This window comes from Pseudophryne corroboree, chromosome 6, assembly GCF_028390025.1.
Source record: "Pseudophryne corroboree isolate aPseCor3 chromosome 6, aPseCor3.hap2, whole genome shotgun sequence".
In the NCBI taxonomy this organism is placed as follows: Eukaryota; Metazoa; Chordata; class Amphibia; order Anura; family Myobatrachidae; genus Pseudophryne; species Pseudophryne corroboree.
The window spans coordinates 621,047,841-621,067,293 of record NC_086449.1 but is presented as its reverse complement, the minus strand read 5'-3'; the positions used below and the strand labels follow the sequence as shown (position 1 = coordinate 621,067,293).

Here is a 19,453-nt window from a genome sequence, read left to right as displayed (position 1 = left end):
ATGTGCTGCTATTACCCTGTATATACATGCTGCTGTCACCCTGTGTATATCCCCCTCTCACCCTGTGTATATACTGACTGTGGTTTAGGAGTAGGGAAGTGGAGCACAGGAATGAGAAGGAGAGGCAATATAAATGAGGAGGAGGCGCTCTACAGTGTATATAATGGGCTCTACCAGACATAATGTATATAAGGGGATTTACCAGGCATATTGTGTGTAAGGGGGTTCTTACAGACATGTATATAAGGGGCCACTCACTCCCAGCTGCTCCATAGAGTTCCATACAGGTACTAATGACCCGTCTAAGGTAACCAGTAATTAGGGGTGCCAAACTGAGATTTTATCTTGCCCCCCCAACTGAAAAACGTTCTGATGCTCCTGTATACAATAGAGGAAGAAGTCAGACATCTTCTAATTATGTATTATGTTTATCATCTAGTTTCTGTGGGATGTAAGGATAAGCCAAACTTGTCCTCAGCATTTTAGATGAGTTTGGCGTCAGAAATGTAATTTGTCCTTAGCACTTAGAGTAAGATCTCAGATCATTTTACTCTTTCTGAGAGACTGTATTGTGGGTGTCCTATGCTTGAGACTTCATCCTTTACCAAGATGTGACACAGGGCAGCTGGAGTCTTATATTCGTCAGACATCCCTATATAGAGTACATAGAGGGAGATGTAGCAAAACTAGGAGAGAGATAAAATGCCAACCAATCAGCTCCTAGTGGTCAGTGTACAGGCTGTGTTTATAAATGGCAGGAGCCGATTGATTGGTACATTGGTGGTCGATGGTACATTGGTGGTTGATTGGTACATTGGTGGTTGAACGCAGCCAGCAACTTTTTGCTGCTGGTGCGATCAACTAATCCCTGCCTATGGGGGGAGTGTATTTTAGCTTAGCAGGGCTGTGAATGCTTGTGCAGCCCTGTGACAGGACGGTCCCGTACGAAAGCACTCGCCGCTTTCGCGTCCCGTTGGCTGCGCACAGAATGGAAGGTCAAGTCACACGAGGCCTGACCACATAGGGGATTCCCGCTTACCGTCAGTAACCGCCTGTTACTGACTCCACCCACTGCGTTGTGGGCGGGTTTTGCTGCCACCACCAAACTCCTAACCTGCCGTGGCGTTTGGAACCACGGTTCTGCTCTGTATGTGCCGACGCACTGCCTTACCACACCTGTGTGGTGTTGACGAATCCCCACTAGCCACTTGCTAGGCCTCTACCGGTAGCTGGCGGAAGGCGGAGCTTGGAGACGTTAGGTGCTTCCCTGGACAGCCGGAGGACGGGGCTAGGTTTGGCCTAACCCTGTTGGTCACAAGATGAAGCAGTCTTCTTGAGGCAATGATGTTTATTTGCTCAATGATGATAACCTTTAAAAAGGCTCCTCCCTATTGCTAGGGGCAACAGCATACAATCAGATGTTTCAGCAGAATAAGATGGTACAATACACAATCCTATGGGCCAACTGCCCTCCTTTTATCCCTCTCCAAGACCCATTACCACAGGGGGTAAGCCCGCCCTGTGGTGTACAACCAATCAATGTTTACCCATGAGCTGTGCATGCCTTGGTCACATGCACAGCTAACATTGTTCCCTATGGACAGTGGGGAGTGGTCGGTCTCCTTTGACTATCCCATCTTGGAGGATCAGGATACGCCCCGGTGCCGTTCAGTCTAGGCTGGGGGGAAGTTTTCCCTCCTAAACTGACTTCCAGAAACCTGCCCGGGACCCAGCTCACTGCCTGCAGCCTGGATTTGGGCTCCAGAGCTGGGCAGCCTGGCTCCCCGGTCCAGGTTTCCAGGCCACTACGGGTGACCTCCATGGAGCTCCAAGAAACCACTCAGCTTGTTTCATAGCTGAGCTTCTTCTCTTTCTCTCAATGCCCCTTTGAAGTGTGAGGCTGGATGGGAAAGCATTCCGTTTTTGGGGAAAAGGTCTGGGAGAATCCATCAGCCTGCACAGCCATGGATTCCCCCCTCCTGGGACACACAACCAAGTAAGTGCAATTTACCTTTAAATACATCACATTTAAATCACACTGTACATGTTATTACATTTAAAACAATGTGTTTGTTTGTTTTTCTTTTTACACACTGTCCCCTAGTCCTGCAGCCTGGCTGCTAGGACTCTTTCTGTGCTGCGCTGGAGGTATGGGGCTGGCTTCCCCCATCCTCCAGCCTGCCTGCCTCTGGGGTCCAGAGAGCTGGCGCTCCCTGCCCCCCCAGTGGGGCACTCACTTAGTGACCTCGCCGCACGCAGCAGCGCACCCCCCTGATCCGAAGCCCGGCGGCCCGGGACACTTGTCCTGGCCGCCGTGACTCTGGCTTGTTGCAGCGCTGAGGTGCCGGAAGCGTAGCTCCCGGACCCCAGCACTTACCAACCTGATCATCCACCCGCCGCTAGGGAGCCGGCTAGCCCGGTCCCCCATGAGCGGCGCACTCTGGTGGCCTCGCCGCGCAGGGGGGCGGCTAGCCCGGTCCCCTGTATGCGGTGCTGATCTCTGGTGTTCTCGCCGCAGCGTCCGGCAGGGAGCCGGGCTGCGACGCACCCCCCTTGCCGCCCAGCAGCCCGGGACGTTCGTCCCGGCTGCCGCGGCTGGCCACCTCCGACGGGCTGAGGCGCCGGGAGCAGAGCTCCCGGCCCCCAGCGGCGGCTCTCCCTTCTACCCGGCGCGCACACAGTTAGTGCGCCCGGGGCTGCACTGACCGCTGCCGGGAGCGGAGCTCCCGGACTCCGGCGGTCAGCGGCTCCCCCCTCCCCCGGCGCGCACACACTGCTCAGCACGCCGGGGGCTGCCCTCACAAGCCGTGGTCTCCGGAGAGGTCCGAGACCACGGCACACATAAATACATTATTTTTTCATATTTATAAACACGGCGCCTAGCGCCCACAGTCTTTTAAATATGGCGCTAAGCGCCCATTGTCTTTGAAATGGCGCCGGGCACTAGGGGTTAACCCCTTCAGTGCCGCGGCGGCCATTTTCCTCGTGGCTGGGGCCTCTCCGGCCACAAGCCCTGCTTAACTTAAAAAGTTTTGTGTAAAAGAAGACCAGCCCTGGACATACTTACCCTGTGTGATGATCTCAGCGTTGATGGGGCCGGCATTGATGTCACACCTCCGCCCTCCGTTCACCTGGACACACCTGACTTTTACTAACCACTCCCCGAAAACGGCAGGAAACGGTAAGGTGACGCCCAGGAACGCCCTCTTGCTGTCCATCTTCTTCCGGCCGCCGCTGCGACCGCTTTCTTCGTTGCTTGCATCGTTGAGGTCGCCAGGCAACAACACACTTGCGCAATGCGCATTTCTGACCCGTTCGCACAGCAGCGAAGAACCACTGCGAGCGAACGGGTAGGAATGACCCCCATTATCTCTCTACAAGCTTTGATGCATTTCCCCCTTACAGTGAGGAGTGGAAGCAGACCGTCCTTCAGATACGTTCCTCATCCTGATGCCATAGGAAGTTCTCCATGCAACTATACTGGGAAAATTGAAAACGTTGGTGTTTGCATCTTTACCTTATTACATACGGATATTTATGATTATGCAGTCCTCTACATACTCTATCCTAGGGTGGCTAATCCAAGAACCTTTTTATCGTGTTCCCAAGTTAATTCTTCCGATTATCATTACAAAATGTTTATACTGTTTTAAATATTGCATCTAGACGTTATGTACGATTTCTAAAATGTTTTTTTTTTCCCCCTTATTTCCTCTTTCCTTCTCATGACATTTCCTGTTCTGTTGAAGAATGGCAACTTGCAAAAACATTTGGATACTGTGGAGAGAGATTTCATTGTTTTCAATAGAGAAAAGTAAGTATAACCATGTTGGGATCCGGTCTCTAGGTCGACCACTATTGGTCGACAGTAACTAGGTCGACAGGGTTTCTAGGTCGACATGCTCTAGGTCGACAGGTCAAAAGGTCGACCTGAGATTTTCACGATTTTTCACTTTTTTTTTTAACCTTTTCATACTAAACGATCCACGTGGACTACGATTGAACAGTGAACAGTAATCTGTGCCAAGCGAAGCGAGGCACCTTGCCCGAAGCATGGCGAGTGAAGCGAGCCATGCGAGGGGACACAGTGCACTAATTGGGGTTCCCGGTCACTCTACGAAGAAAACAGCACCAAAAAAAAACGTAAAAAATTAATGTCGACCTTTTGACCTGTCGACCTTTTGACCTGTCGACCTAGAGACCGTCAACCTAGACACTATCTACCTTAAATACCACATGTCATAGGGGCTCTAACCATATATTTTATTGTGTTTCCTTGTATTTGATTATTGTACATATCACAGTGGCAATACAATCTAGAATAAAAGTTTACCAAGGTGCCAGCTGCCCCCTCCTATCTGTTCATCTTACAGCCTTGGTAGAAAATCAAAGGGGAGGCGAAGGAGCAGGAGCCGGTCACAAATTGCACTACTGCGGGGTGTTTGCAGAGCGCACCATTTAGTACATCTGCATTATTTTGTATTCCCTGTAATCCCATTATTGCATTGTAGAATTTACCTCTCAGTCTGATTATGGTGTAATAATCTTCTCACTATTCCTTCCGGAGCTGGCCTAATACCTAGAGATATGTGGAACACCTTTGGGAGCCAGATATGATGTAACCCAGGAAGGTGCAAAAAAAAAAAAAAAAAAAAAGCATAGAAGAATGTGTCTGAAACTGCATATAAATGTACTTATGGTTAGATAACGTACTGTGGTATGTGTTGAAGATTTTTATTATATTTTTGAATATACATTAAACCAAACCTTTACTTTAAAAAGCATGATAAAATATCTATTACTATTGCATCCAACGCGATAACCGTGCAATCTGTGTGAGCACTACACCCAGTGCCAGATTAAGGTCCACATGGGCCTGGAGCTGACATTTATGAAGGGCCTATTGTGTGCCACCGCACGGGATGTGACCATTGCCATGAGGGTGTGACTAGATATGTGGGGGTGTGGTCTGCACAGGGGGTGTGGCCATTGCCATGGAGTGTGACTAACGCCTACCTCGAAAAACCGAAGTCTCATTCCTCTGGTTGTAGGACACAGACTCTCCATCCCTGAATAGCGACAGCTAGCAGGCCGTCACTAATTATTTATTATTATCCTTTATTTATATGGCACCACAAGGGTTCTGCAGCGCCCAATTACAAAGTACATAAACAAATAAGCAAAACAAGAAAACATTAACGTTCAGTTGAAGACAATATAGGACAAGTACAGGGTAAATAAACATTGCTGCATCAGCAGACGACACTGACACAAGTATCAGGGTAGCAGAAAACTAAGAGGTTTGGTGCCATCGAAGGAAGTATGAAGTAGAAGATAGTTTAAGTAAGATAAGGAAAAGCACACAATGGAATAGAACCCTGCTCGTGAGAGCTTACATTCTAAGGGGAAGGGCAGACAGACATGGGTGACACAAATGGGGTAGATAGTGATCATGGGACAGAGGGTTAGGATGAGATTTGGCTGGGTTTGGTGAAGAAATGGGTCTTGAGAGCCCATTTGAAGTTTTGTAGCGAGGTGGAGAGTCTGAGGGGGAGAGGTAGAGAATTCGGAGATAGGGAACAGCACATGCAAAATCTTGGAGGTAGGGGTGGGAGGAAGTAGTCAGCAGGCAGGAGAGGTGGCGTGCATTATACTAAGCTTTCATTTCTACAGTACATATTATAAACAGATACCTCTCCACCTACAGAGCTCACTACATAACACATGTATCACACAGATACTAGGCGCTTGTCCACAGAGCTCACAATCTTACATATCTCACAGACAGTGGCGTAAGTTCGTCCCAGTTGCCCGGAGGCAAGACAAATATTGGTGCCCCCCTATTTACTATATTGATAAATATATGTATGTAGATGTGCGTATATATATATATGCGCGTGTGTGTGTGTGTGTGTGTGTATGTGTGTGTGGAGTGTTCTGAAAAAATTGTATATACTGTATTTATACATTTAATTGTCTTTTATTTTAAATAACACATTTCTTAGCAGTCATACCCATGATTAGAACTCATGACCTGTTACACTAACAGCAGACACTTTACTAATGGAGCTATTTTCTCCTGTATAGGAAGCATGAAAATTCTAACTATATGAAGTTACGTGTAATTGTCAGAGAAGTATCTTCATATAGTTAAAATTCTCATATTTCCTATACAGGAGCAAATAGCTTAATCAGTAAGGTGTCTGCTTCCAGTGTAATAGGTTGTGGTTTCTAATACTGGCTTTGACACTTGTAAAATGTGTACATTCAGTATAATAAAGAGGCATTGGCGTTTCTATACTGGGTGCACAATAGAGTTTGAACACTAGGGGAAACAAACTCTATTGCGCCTGCTGAAAACTCCGGAAAGATGGCACGGCGGCCATTTTTCCGGAGTTTCCCATGTGCGCATTAGCAAAATCTTCGGGAAAATGGCCGCCGCGCCATGTTCCCGGAGGTTTGAGCATGCGCAATAGAGTCTGGTCTCAGACTCTATTGCCGCTGCCGTGGAGAAGGATGGCACCGCCGGGGGACTCCGGAGAGGTAAGTATTAAATGCTGTGCATCAGTCAGAGAGGAGGGTGGCCCCTGAAGCAGAAGGCTGCACACGGCCTCCTCCTCTCTTAAAACACCCCTGTAAAGTGGGTGTGATTTGTAAGGTGCAGGGACCAGTGAGGAAGTCGGCCACTGAAAAGACAGTGGCAGCTATCAATTAACTTAATTCAATGGTGTCACAGAATGGGAGGAAAGGTGCCCCCCTTCAGAGCAGGAGCCCGGCGGCAGATGACTCCTTTGCCTCCCAGAGTTCTGCCTCTGCTCACAGATACTGAGCCTTCAACATCCCCAGAGCTTACAATCAAATGCTGAACATGTCATCACACATACAGTACCTAGGGGGTAATCCCAAGTTGATCGCAGCAGGACATTTTTTAGCAGTTGGGCAAAACCATGTGCACTGCAGGGGGGGCAGATATAACATTTGCAGAGAGAGTTAGATTTGGGTGGGTTATTTTGTTTCTGTGCAGGGTAAATACTGGCTGCTTTATTTTTACACTGCAATTTAGATTGCAGATTGAACTCACCACACCCAAATCTATCTATCTCTGCACATGTTATATCTGCCTCCCCTGCAGTGCACATGGTTTTGCCTAACTGCTAAAAGAATTCCTGCTGCGATCAACTTGGAATTACCCCCCTAGTACTAGCACCCAGGACACTAACACATGTGCCATAGATCTTCTAATCTCTTCTCCATCGGTTTACAATCTAACAGCAGCATAATCCAAATTTTAATAATTTTATCAAATTGTTATTTTTTTTAATGAAACCTCATTCATCAAAGCTGTAACAGAAGGAGATATGACTTATATCTCCTTTGTTACAGCCTGCTTCAATAATCTCTACACTCCTCATACTATAGTATGGGGATGTAGAAATGAGTACATTAATCAAACTCCAAAGAAGCATTTCCATCCTGAGATGGCGTTCAGTTTTACGAAGGAGCACAAGCCGCTGGCAGCCGGCAGCTTGTGTGTGTCCTGTGCCACTGCCAGCACACAGCAGTGGTCCCGCTGCTGTGCTGCAGTATCAGACCCCCCCTTCCCACCCATATTCCTGCTGGTCCTAGCTGTCTCCCTGCCGCGGCGTTGTGCAGCCTCCTCCACTTCGGCTTCCCTCACTTCCTGCCGGCGCCAGTCTCAGCTGTCCTGCAGGTCCTTACTCCACCTTCTAAAATATTATCTGCAGTTAGGAGCAGCGGAGGGCAAAGGGGGTCTATCCATGAGGCAACAGCTCAACTCTGGGGTCTGCAGCTAAGGGGAAGTCCTTATGGACACCTAAGCTGCAAGGGGAAAAATATCACTTTTACGAAAAACAGCTTCTCAAAAATAGCAGTTTTTCAGAAGTGATATTTTTATTAGAGAGGCATAATGAATACTGAAAAACCTGTAAAATGAGAGGCTGAGAACTGAAAACTAAAAATTCTCAATTCACAATTTTTTCATGATGACTATGGCCCATAGTGTGCTGGTTCTTTGTCTGCAGAGCTTGCAATCACAGAGATTGTCTCCTCACCTGGGAGGGGCGGGGAGTTGAGACGGGGTTCCCCATAGCAGCGGCTCTGTGCTCTCCCAAAACTTTTCTCTGCTGCCGGGGCGGGCCTGAGACGTCTGAGCTCCTTCCCACTAAACTAGGGCTCAGGCTCTCACCTGATAAGAAGAAGCCCCTGTCACAATCATGTAGGCCGCCTTTACGGAACCAAGGGTAACCACAGCTCATCTGCCCCTGGTACGCTGGTGGTGTGGCAGCACTTGGTGTGGAATCACACTTCATGATGTTGCACAGCACTGAGGAGGAGCCGGGAAACTGTGAGGCGCAGGGAGGGCTAATGAAGCCTTCTACTGCACCACCAATTTTAACAGTGTTGCCGGCATTTGAACAACCCGTATGGGGTCAGTCTTCGGCTGGATGGCAGGGGGAGAGATCAGCTGTGGTGCTAGTGAGCGGGACCTGAAGTGGCCGCTGGCAGCAGGGGCTGAAGCCCCATCCATCCCATTGTTAATCCAGCCCTGGCTGGCACCCTGTACATGGGGAGCTGTTCTGCGAGCATCAATGTACGCTGACGCATCTGTATATACTGTAGAACAGTAATGCATATATACATATGTATGTATATATATATATATATATATATACCATGCATGGGGCGCAGTCAGCATACCAGCGTTCGGGATGTTGGCAATTGGAATGCTGATGCCGGAATCCCAACATTGGTCAGTATGCTGGTGCCGGGATCCTGACATGGATAAAAATGCAGGCGCTGGAATCCCGACTGCCGGCTCCCCGAATGCAAGTATGGAAAGGCTCCTTACTGTCAGGCCATGGGGGAGGGGGGAGGTTTAGACTGCGGGGGGAAGGTTAGGGTTAGGCTTCAGGGGAGAGGGTTACAATTAGGCTGCAGGGAGGGGGTGTTAGGCACCACCGGTTAGGGTTAGGCTGCGGGGGGGGGGGGGGGGGGGAGGGTTAGCTTTAAGCTACGGGTAGGAGGGTTAAGTTTAGGCTGCGGGGGGAGGGTTAGGCTGCAGGGAGGGGGTGTTAGGCACCACCGGGGACGGTTAAGCTGCAGGTGCGGGGGGAGGGGAGGGTTAGCTTTAGGCTACGGGTAAGGCGGGTCAAGTTTAGGCAACACTGGGGAGGGTTAGGGTCAGGCTACGGGAAGGGAGGGTTGCGGGGGGGGGGGGGGGGGGAGAGTAGATGAGGGTTAGTATACTTACCTTCCAGGTGTCAGGATCTGGCACGTAGTGATGCCACTGTCGGTATTCTGATGGCTGGCATCCCAAACGCCAGATCCCGACACCATCCCTATATATATGTGTATATATATATATATATATATATATATATATATATAGAGAGAGAGAGTATATATATTTATACATAAAGCACATACATAGAATATACATATCATATCCATATATACTGTATGCCGAGTACATATCGTTTACATAGTATAGTGATAATACCTGTACACATACTGCAATACAGCAGGGAGGGTGTTACAGGGGGCGCTGCTACTGTAAATCCAGAGGATAGAGATGGAACTTGTATGTTTTGGAGTCACACTTATAAAAGTAATTATCCTGTACAGTACTACAGTATATACATATATAGTGTGTGACACACCGACAGGTGACTTACCATCTCTCTTGTGTTTAGCTCCTGCAATATCATCTCAGCCTGCTGCCCGGCTAGTTGTTGGTGTGTGGGGAGTGGGGGTGTCCTGTAGTCTGTGCTCTGTGTCTGCTGTGCTCCGATTGGATCACACTCAGTCACTCACTCAGCCAATCGGAGCACATCAGACACTGCTGAGGAGTTCCTGCACTGATCAGGAATCTCCTCAGCGTTACAGCAGGGCAGAGCAGGGCGCAGCACAGCCTCAGCAGCTGAAATACTGGTACCATATACAGCAGCACGTCACCAGCCCGACGACCCTGCCTTGTCCACGCCCCTATAGTGGGAGGAGTTACAGAGCAGGGGACCGACCCACCTGGGATTAACCAACAGACCAGCACGAGTCTGACTGTGAGGCATCAAAAAGTTAACTTTGGATAGGCCAGGGGGCTGGGCTATGGTCGGATCCGGAGGCGGAGCCTAAGGAGTATTCGGGATTGAGTCGGCAGAGTTTCAGAGTTCCGTTGTCGGAACTTTGCCCAGTCGGTTTGGGGTTCTGTGGGCCTATTTTCAATGGGGGGCCTGGAGCTGCAGCTCCATCCGCCCCATTGTTAATCCGGCCCTGACTACACCAGTCATACATACTGTTACCTCTAATTATACCTGAGTCTAACTCGGGGCTGGCGCCTTCTCTTCTGTAGTCATTGATGACTTCTCCTCTTAAGTGGCCAGGGTTGGAGCTGCCTCTATCTCTGCCGTCGCCGCCTCTTCTTCAGCCTAAATAATATATGATAAACATTTTATTTTTTATTTCGTTTTAGCTTCTTTTGTTATTATTCTATTACATCATGTATGTTGGACTGGAATGGTGAAGCACACTTTAGATGCTGATCACAGTATCTCACATTTCTGTTTTAGACTCAGGAATATTATTTTATATTTTAGTAAAAACATGAGGTTATTAACGCCAATTTTGAAAGATTGTGACTGTATCTACAGCATGGGTGGGTTACCTCCGGCCCGCAAAGCCATTTGTTCCGGCCCACCCATCAGTCTCTAACTGACAGTATATCTTTTAGGGACAAGTAATTTAATTATTGATCTAATTAAACTACAAACTCGCATTGTTTTTTGAACAAATTTGTCATCCACAAACATCACTGTAAAAAGTATCTAACCTCTCCTTGTTCTCCTCATTTACCTCTGTGCTGTGGCTGCAAGCTGTTCAACCCCCCCCCCCCCCCCCCCCCCCCCCCTCCTTCCCCCTGCAACCTCTGCAGTTGGCGTTTATTGTGCCCAGTGCTCCGGTTATATGCGTTTGTCTCACCAAAGCCCTACTGTGTTTGCCCTTAAGGTTATGGCTGACACATACCTGCCATCAAAGTACCTGTAGGGACAATAAGCAACATGGATCTGCAAATACCCTGAGCCATCATGGTGATGTGGTGTCAGTGGGAAAAAACAGCAGATATACTACCCACCCCATCCCCTGCTGCAGGAAATAAGGTACTGCCAAACAGAAGATGAAATACTAAGCAGATTCTTTTAGGATATCCAACAATCTCAAGGATAGAGAGGTAAATTGCCGCCTGCCAGGCCCTACCAGCCAGCTGTACATGAAAAGCAACCAGATGTCTCCTTTGCAGATGTGGAAAATGTAAGGGTGGCGGTGCAGTGTAGTGCCTGCTGCCGTGCAGGTGTGATTCACTTCTTACCGCATGATGCCCTTCTTGCCTTCTAGCTATGGGACCTCTTTGGATCAGGAACCTCTCCTGGAACCTCGACACTGCGATTCGGCCTGGGAGTCCAGACGAGCTAGAGAGAGAGAAGTACTAGTCACCGCGTATCAACTCTTTCCGCGGCGAGGAAAAAGGACACAACTGGGGTGGCAGCGACCTTAGGTGAATGTCATCACTGGCCCTAGGGCCTCAGCCACCCAATCGTCATCTCTTGGTACTTGCACACCAGGTGAAGGCGAGCCTCGCTTGGCCTAGCGAGGTCTAGCGAACCGGTGCCCAACGTGGACCAAGACACACAGTGGGGGAGGAAATACTCACACAGCCACTCCTGTCACCTTGCCTGTTGCGGGTCTCTGCTCCTGGAGAGAAAATGACAACAGCCTACCTACAAACTAGTAAATAGGCTAACAACTAACCTGGCCTATTGTACTTCAACTCTAAACAACAAATATAACTTGGGTAAATTGCTACACCTGTCTCCAGCTAACAGAATATACACATACAAGGCGACAACAGTAATGATGCATAACAATGTGAGTTACCTTTGAGTCTGGTTTGGTGGGTGGTCTAGCCGCTTCGTTCAGACTAACAAGTGCCTACACAAACTAGCTGTGTCGTGGACAGCCGTCCACTTCAGGTTCACGGGATGGGTGGGACCGACTCTCCACTGCCTCCCCAATCCCGAACTGAGTACAGAGGTGAGGGCCAGCCAGCCCTTCACATCCAACCAGCAACAGGCCTCGAGCAAGCTGCCTCACAGCCCACTTGCAGCGGGGACCCAGCCAGAGAGGGATCTGTACTGTATGGGCTTCCCCCTAGTGAGGGTCGAGCCCTGCTACACACTAAAGGGCCTAGTGCTCTCTATTGAGGCTCAGGTCTAATACCTGTGATCACCCACGGACCTAGTGTCCGCTTACCTGCCCACAGTGGTCTTGGCCTAATGCCAAGTTCACCCCTGTATTGCACCACAAGCCTAGTGCCTGCCTAACGGAGGAAAAGTAATCTTGGCCTAACGCCAAGATTACTGTACAAAGGATGGTGGCCCACTACTCCTAACTATCCCTCAGGCCTAGAGCCTGTACTGCGGCACAGGCCTAGCGCCTGCCTGATAAAAGAAAAGTAATCTTGGCCTAGTGAGGGCCCAGGGCCGCCTACCCGGATCGGTGGGAGAGACTGCAGTGGGGAGCTTCGTCTGCTCTTTTGGTTCCCACACGCTGCAGCACTCTCCGCCGGTCTTCCACCTCCGGATCCCGGGTGCCGCCTCCTCTGTGCTCTTGGCCGCTGCCTCTTCTTTCTTCTGCTGCCTGGTCTTCTCTCGCCTCGTCGTCCGTTGCATCTGGATCCTCCTCTTCTTCTGGAGCTCTCCACTGCTCCAACTCAGGTGCCCGACTGAGCTCCCCTGCCGCTCAGCGCCTAATATAAGATGCTGGGAGGAGGCGCAGCGATGACGTGGCAGGCTCCCATTAATCCACCGCGACGAGCGTTGATTGGCACGCCGCCGCGGCTTCCTATTGGACGCCAAGCCGCGAGCCGGGATTGGCTTGCGATTGGCGCCAGGTTCAAATCCCTGAGCTCTGACTGGAGGAACCAGAATCCTTTCGGATCCAAGATCCTCCATGGTCACGCCCCATCGCCGTTCTGCCGCACCCCGTCGCTGGAACCAGCCGCCAGCCTCACAAAATGATCATTATTAATACAGTGGATATGCTGCTGAGGGTCAGCAAGGAGATATCTGTATAGATGTGTCCTCATCTAGCCTCAATACGCCACGCAACGGGAGATGCCTGTCGCAGGGGAGCTGACGTTTCCTCCCGGCATCTTTTTTTTGCTAAAAATGCATCAGCGTGATGCAACTAGGACACTTGTATATCTTGGTGTGACCGTGTCTGTATATGAAGCACAACAGAACCTTGTATGGAAAAAACCCATGGGCGCTGCATTGTAGCAGTTCATTTGCAGATTCAGAGGCACAGTCACACACAGATATACAGGTGTTGCCTATCAAATTAATCAACAGTCTCCTGGTGCGTCCTAGCCTCATCGTGTTGCATCTAACATGCATTTGCGGCAGAAAGATGTCTGATGCTGTCAGCACCAAGAGGGTCTGTGTGGCGCAACTGCAGCAAAGATGTATGATAACACATTTAGCTGTAATTATGGGTCTGATTCATGTTTGTTAGTAAAGCAAAAAAGCAAGCAATTGTGCAGTACCATGTTGCACTGCAGGTGGGACATATGTAACATGTGCAGAGAGATTTACATTTGGTTGGGGTGTGTTCAAACTTAAATCTAAATTGCAATGTAAAAGTAAAACTGTCTAAAGTGGGGTACACACAGAGAGATCCGTGTTTAAAATCTAAGCAATCTGAGCGGGGGGAGAGATGTGTGCTGAGCGGTCTGTGTTAAGATCACTCAGCACACATCTCTCCCGTCAGTACTGGCCTTTACATTTGTGGACTGTTTACTTTGCACAGAAAAAATATAACCTATTCACATCTAAATGTCTCTGCACATGTTACATCTGCCCCACCTGCACCGCAACATGGTTTTGCCCAGTTGCTTGCTGTTTTGCTTTACTTACAAATATGTTAGGAACAGCTTTTAACTGCTTTTGTATCATTTGCTCTTTTATGCTGGATTTTGTTTCTATTCTTGAAGTCCCATGATTGTGTGTCATCTTGTGGCTTGTTAGCTCGAATCTGCCTTGTTTGCTGTCTAGCTTGTGAACCCTAATGGTGGTGGTGGGGTGGCATGTATGATTTACCCGGTTCCAGATGGGGGGACCCAGGTCTACGATTGCTCCCACTGCTTTGCCCACTACCGCTAGCCACATCTGTATAGCAGCACAGCTGAGTGGCACATTAGACAGTAAGAGACAGGAGTCTTTTGCAGCAGCAGTCCCGTTACGCACTGTCCATTGTGCCACAGGGCTGCACTGCTATGAAGGCACAGTCAGTGGTAGTGGGGAGAGAGGAAGGGTGATCCCTGCAGCCTCTCTGTGCTGGGGGCATTTTCTAGGGTGGTATGGTCACGACTCCCCACAGTACCCTGGCCCATCAGAGCTCTTGATGACCCTGGAGTCTACACTGCCTTGTCTGCTGCCAGGATCATCCGCTTGCTTGTGACCCCCTACCCTGCCTTGTGTGCTGGCTGGAGTGAACTAATGTTTGTGACCTCCATCCTGCCTTATCAGCCACCCAGACAGTCCACCTGCTTATACTGTATACCCAATTTTCATTTGGCTACTGTTTTGCTTTTACTATTGCTGGCTGCACATTCCACCCGTTGCAGTGCCTCATCAGTGACTTTGCTCAGTATTGCCGAAAAAATATAAAGGGGACAAAGGAAAAGGAAAAAGAAGATAGGAAATCAATATTGTTGTCATCCTTACCATCATATTTTTTCCTTCCTTCTATCAAAAAGAAGGTTTAGGTGCATTAAAGCTAGTACATCTCAATTAAAAAACAGTTTTTTCTCTCTGTAATCATCAGTTTTACTCAGAAATTGTGATTTTTAACTATTTGTGTGACCTGGATTGTACTTTCGTTGTGTTTTTACAATGACAATAAAATAAATGAAGATCAATAACTGCAAGTGAGCATTGAGGGTGAAGGGGCTAGGTTAAGGGAATATATAGGATATGGCACAGGTTCTCAAACGGTTCTCAGGACCCCACACAGTGCATGTTTTGTAGGTAACCCGACAGGTGCCCAGGTGTATTAATTACTCACTGACACATTTAAAAATGTCCACAGGAGGTGGAGCAAATTATCTCACTTGTGATTCTGTGAGGATACCTGGAAAACATGCACTGTGTGGGGTCCTGAGGACCTGTGGGATATGGGAACCGGAGGTACCGCATAGTGTGAGGGTATATGGGAGATATAACAAGGTCTAGATAGGTATTAGTGCGGTAATGTTGTAGGAGTATGTATCTGTAGGATGGTACTCATTAGGGGTATAGGACCCACCAGACAATAGTACAAAGTATAGAGTGGATGTATGTAATGGAGAGTGAAAGATAATTCTATCATTTCACAGGTTTTAAAAGGGTACATAATATATATGTTGAGATAGCAAGAGTTAGTGTGGAGAAAAGTGTAGCAGAAGGGAGCAGGGGGGATAAATATGTAAAGTGTATAGGTTGTGAGGGGTGCAGTTTTACAAGAGGATTTTATTTCGAGAGAGACTGCTATGGCCTTTATCTGTTTTGTGGAGTCCTGTTTCTCTTCCATTCTACATGTCCAATTTTCAGTGGCAAGGACGAGAACTAACCTGTTTCCAGACAATGCATTTGGACAGGCACAATGCTAGAGCTACTGTAATAACAGCATCAGAATGCCACCTGAGTAAGAACTGTGTGGTATTCTCCTTACATGTTATGTTTTCTTACAGAAGCAGACGGGTCCTCAAAGAAACCCAAGAAAACGTGACGATGGCCCAGACCAAAGAAGAGGAGGATGGGAAGAACAACAACCTACAATCCCTGTGATCTGCGGCTCTGTAGCTTCTGTAACTGGAAGGAGAGTGATGCCGTCACAAACAGCATAATGTGTAGCTCTGGACAAACTACGTTATGGAGCAATGGTGACTACTGACATGACTTTGGCTTCTCAGAATCATAGTAAACTATGAACTTTATTTTTTTGTTTAATGGGTTCTGCAAAAGATATTTTTTTCTTAGAAGACAATCGACTTAATGCATTCTATAGCATTCAAGTACAAATGAGCATAATGTTCCTTTTATTTATTTACTTTGCAACTGTAATTATTTTGCTGTAGGGCTGAATTATAATGCATTTTGCACAGATTAAGAACTATTTTAGACAAACCATTTTTTAAGAGCACTAGGAATATTTTCTAGGCTTTTTTTTATTTATTGGTTTTACTTTTTAAAGGTCTGTAACATGTACTGTAGCTAAAATATTTTGTTATTTGTAATGATAGTTTTGCATAGAAGTAGCAAAAAATGAGATTAATAGCTTTAGCTCAAAGGTTGCTTCTGCCATAGTGTCAGAATCAAATGACTGGAAAATGTGGGGCTGGGGCAGAGTTGAAGGTAAGTCAGACATAATTGCTGCTACATTGTGCACATAGAACTGAATGCAGATCATTTTGCATATACAGAGTCTTTAGACAGGAACCCCTATCTGTATACTTGGGTCATCACTGTCCTCATCATTCCGGGTGCACTTGCACCAGCCTTACACCGTACTAGGTGCATAAATCTGTCTGAAAACAGGCAAAATTATCCATACTCGCAACTCCGCATAGCCTGCAATTCCATCAACACGCCTTCTCTGAGCTTGGCATAAGTGACTAGATTGTCAGCTTGTGAACAGGACCCTTCTACCACTTTGTCTGTTGTTACTTAGTCTTGTTTTATTACAGTTTGTTCCCAATTATTAAGTGCCACAGAATTTGCTGGCTGTGTATAAATAAATGCTATTACATAAATGTGAGAATTCCCCATTGTCCGCAGCTGCACACGCTGGATCCCATACTATGCACAGTGCGAAAACACACGCGGCAAATGGACTTCCATTCAGGTCTGCATCAGGCCCATTGTGTTGTGTGTAGCTCCTAATGGAAGAGTGGAGGTTTGATAAATGTTTCATACAATATAATATAGCTGCTGTGCTCCAGCTCCTGGGCCATCAGGGTCTTAGAGCCACCCCATAAAATAAAGCTAGGCAAACACAGCCAGAAAAGACCAAGACACATGTTTAAATGAATAATAAAATCTATTGCAATCAGGTACATTTATTCTAATTTAGGCAGGAATTGGAAGATAGTGAAAACAGTAGAAAGAAAAAAAGAAACCCATTAATAACCATAGATTAGATCCATATTGGGCAACTGATCAAGGGCTGCACATTATGTTTAACTCTGTAATAAGTCAAAGCAAAACATATAATCAAAGAAACACCAATATGTAATAACATTAAGGGGGGGTATTCAATTGTTTGAAATGTCAGTTGGGTGTCTTTTTTCCCCCTGTCTATTAGATAGGAAAAAACAATCTAATAGACAGGGGGGAAAAAACACCCAACCGACTTTTCAAACAATTGAATTCCACCCTAAGGGCGGTATCCTATTAAATGCTGTGATTTACCACACAATAACAACTGGCTTTTTAGCCCAATACTATCGTGCTATCCAATTACAGCCTGTTTTTATCATGTGGTAAATGACCCTTTATAAGGCGATAACATATGGGATCCAGGATAAGTTCCCGACCCCATATGTTATTTGGTGAAAATGGGTCTCCTGGAGCTACTTATCGGGGACTCAGGCACGCGAAGCAAAATCCCAGATAAGTGGCAGCTTACGGGGCTAATTGGATAGCCCCAGGAGAATCCATTAGCTGCGTTAATTCACTAATTGGATATTACCCTAATACTGTAATAGCAGTCATTTGTCTTCTGAGTGACCAGATTTTTCTCCAGCTTGTATAAGTTAGGTGAAAGGCTAGGACATGCCCAGTACAAATCTGCAGAGAGGTTTCCATTAGTCACCCTTTTGGGCATGTTATTTCAATTTTCAGCTTGATAGAAAATGCCTATCACATGTGTAAGTGGAGCCTAATATAGCACACGGGTACATACCTGCTCACTGTCCTGCTTTCGGTGTGTCAGTCACAATGCTGGAAGATTGCCTGTCACTTCTGCTCTGCATAGTAGCCATGGTGTGTGCATGGCAGGCAAATTGTGTTTACTGGGAGAGAAATGGGATGGGTGAAAGAATGTTAGTAGTGTTGAGCACAGTGTAACCACACCGCTGGGATTTGTGGTCACACCTGTTTTGTCACCCTTCCCCAACCATATGTGTTGTGAGCAGGAATTACACAACTTCAAGTGCTGTAGGTCATAAGTCCTCTGCTCCTGGAGGTGCTGTGTGACCTCCCTGAGTTGTGTGGGAGAGGTCACCCGTTGCAGGTGAGGTCACGTGATGCGGGCATTTAGGCAGGTCATTCCCAATTCTGGGGAACTCAGGAGAGCGGTGGAGGACAGGTTCCAGCAGCAATGATAGAGAGCTGCCACCACACTGCGGCATGACCGCACACATCTTTTTGGAAGGAGCACGTCCATTCCACAATTCAGAATTGTTGAATGTAGTTGGGTATAGTTGTATGCTGAAAGGTATGTGTTTACATTCTCAACTGGAGGGAACAATGCAGAGAATAATATTCGCTGGGGCTCTCACTTCATAGAGCAGAGAAAAGAATAGACCGAGTATAAAGCAGAATGATGCTGGGGAGTGTAGGGTGAGTCTCTGGGGTCCCCTGATGTCCATTACTGCCTTAGGTAAACCCATCTTTTCAGTTTCAGATACAAGAGGGCTATAATGTAGCTCAGAGTTTCATGATGTCCTCTGCTAGGTGGTTAGTAGTCTGTCAGTTGTTATTATTAGCCTTTATTATGGCCCATTTGGCCTTCAATTTTTAAATACGCTATAGGTGTATTCAATCTATGGGGTAAAAGGAATGGGAATTTAGATGGCCAAAGGGCTCCATCGTAGATATATATTTACATTGACAGTAAATAGTGTAAAAGTTAATTACTTTTCTCATTACAGTTTTATCTTCCCTTCACTGCTCCTTTCATATCATTAAGCTCATTGTTGTTTGTTGAAGTATATTGAATAAAATCAAAGTTGAATGCAATTATTCTAATGTAGTATTAAAAACAGTTATAATAAACTACCAAAGTGCACTAACTTATCCGTTTAGCAACGTTTTCATTTTGTCACTCAACTTGTCGCAGTAAGCAGAGTACTGAAACTGGTCAACAACCATTTCTTATAATGTTCCTATCGCTGCATTTGCCAGGACTGTATCACGTGCCTGAAACTCCTCAAGATGAAAACCTGATACAGTCACCGGTGGCGGGGGAGAGATGAAAGGTATCCTTGTGAAAATGACAGTATATTATAATAGTAGAGATAATTTTCTGCAAATTGATAAACCATCTAAAAAAGAGAAACTCAGTACAAAGTAATATTTTAATTGCCCTCTGGTCATGTATTAAATTAAATATGCTTCAA

At 47.0% G+C, this 19,453-nt stretch overlaps 1 protein-coding gene across 2 annotated transcripts in view; it reads left to right on the top strand.

Moving 5' to 3' along the window:
* The window catches only part of STK32A (serine/threonine kinase 32A), a 523,510-nt gene extending 504,377 nt beyond the window's left edge, over positions 1-19,133 (top strand). For both annotated transcript variants that reach the window (XM_063928099.1, XM_063928098.1), the window contains 2 exons: positions 3,750-3,814; positions 15,803-19,133. In XM_063928099.1, the coding sequence (XP_063784169.1) occupies positions 3,750-3,814; positions 15,803-15,899 (162 nt within the window). In that variant the 3' untranslated portion in view covers positions 15,900-19,133. The remainder of the gene's footprint in view (positions 1-3,749; positions 3,815-15,802) is intronic.
* The last annotated feature ends 320 nt before the right edge of the window (positions 19,134-19,453 follow it).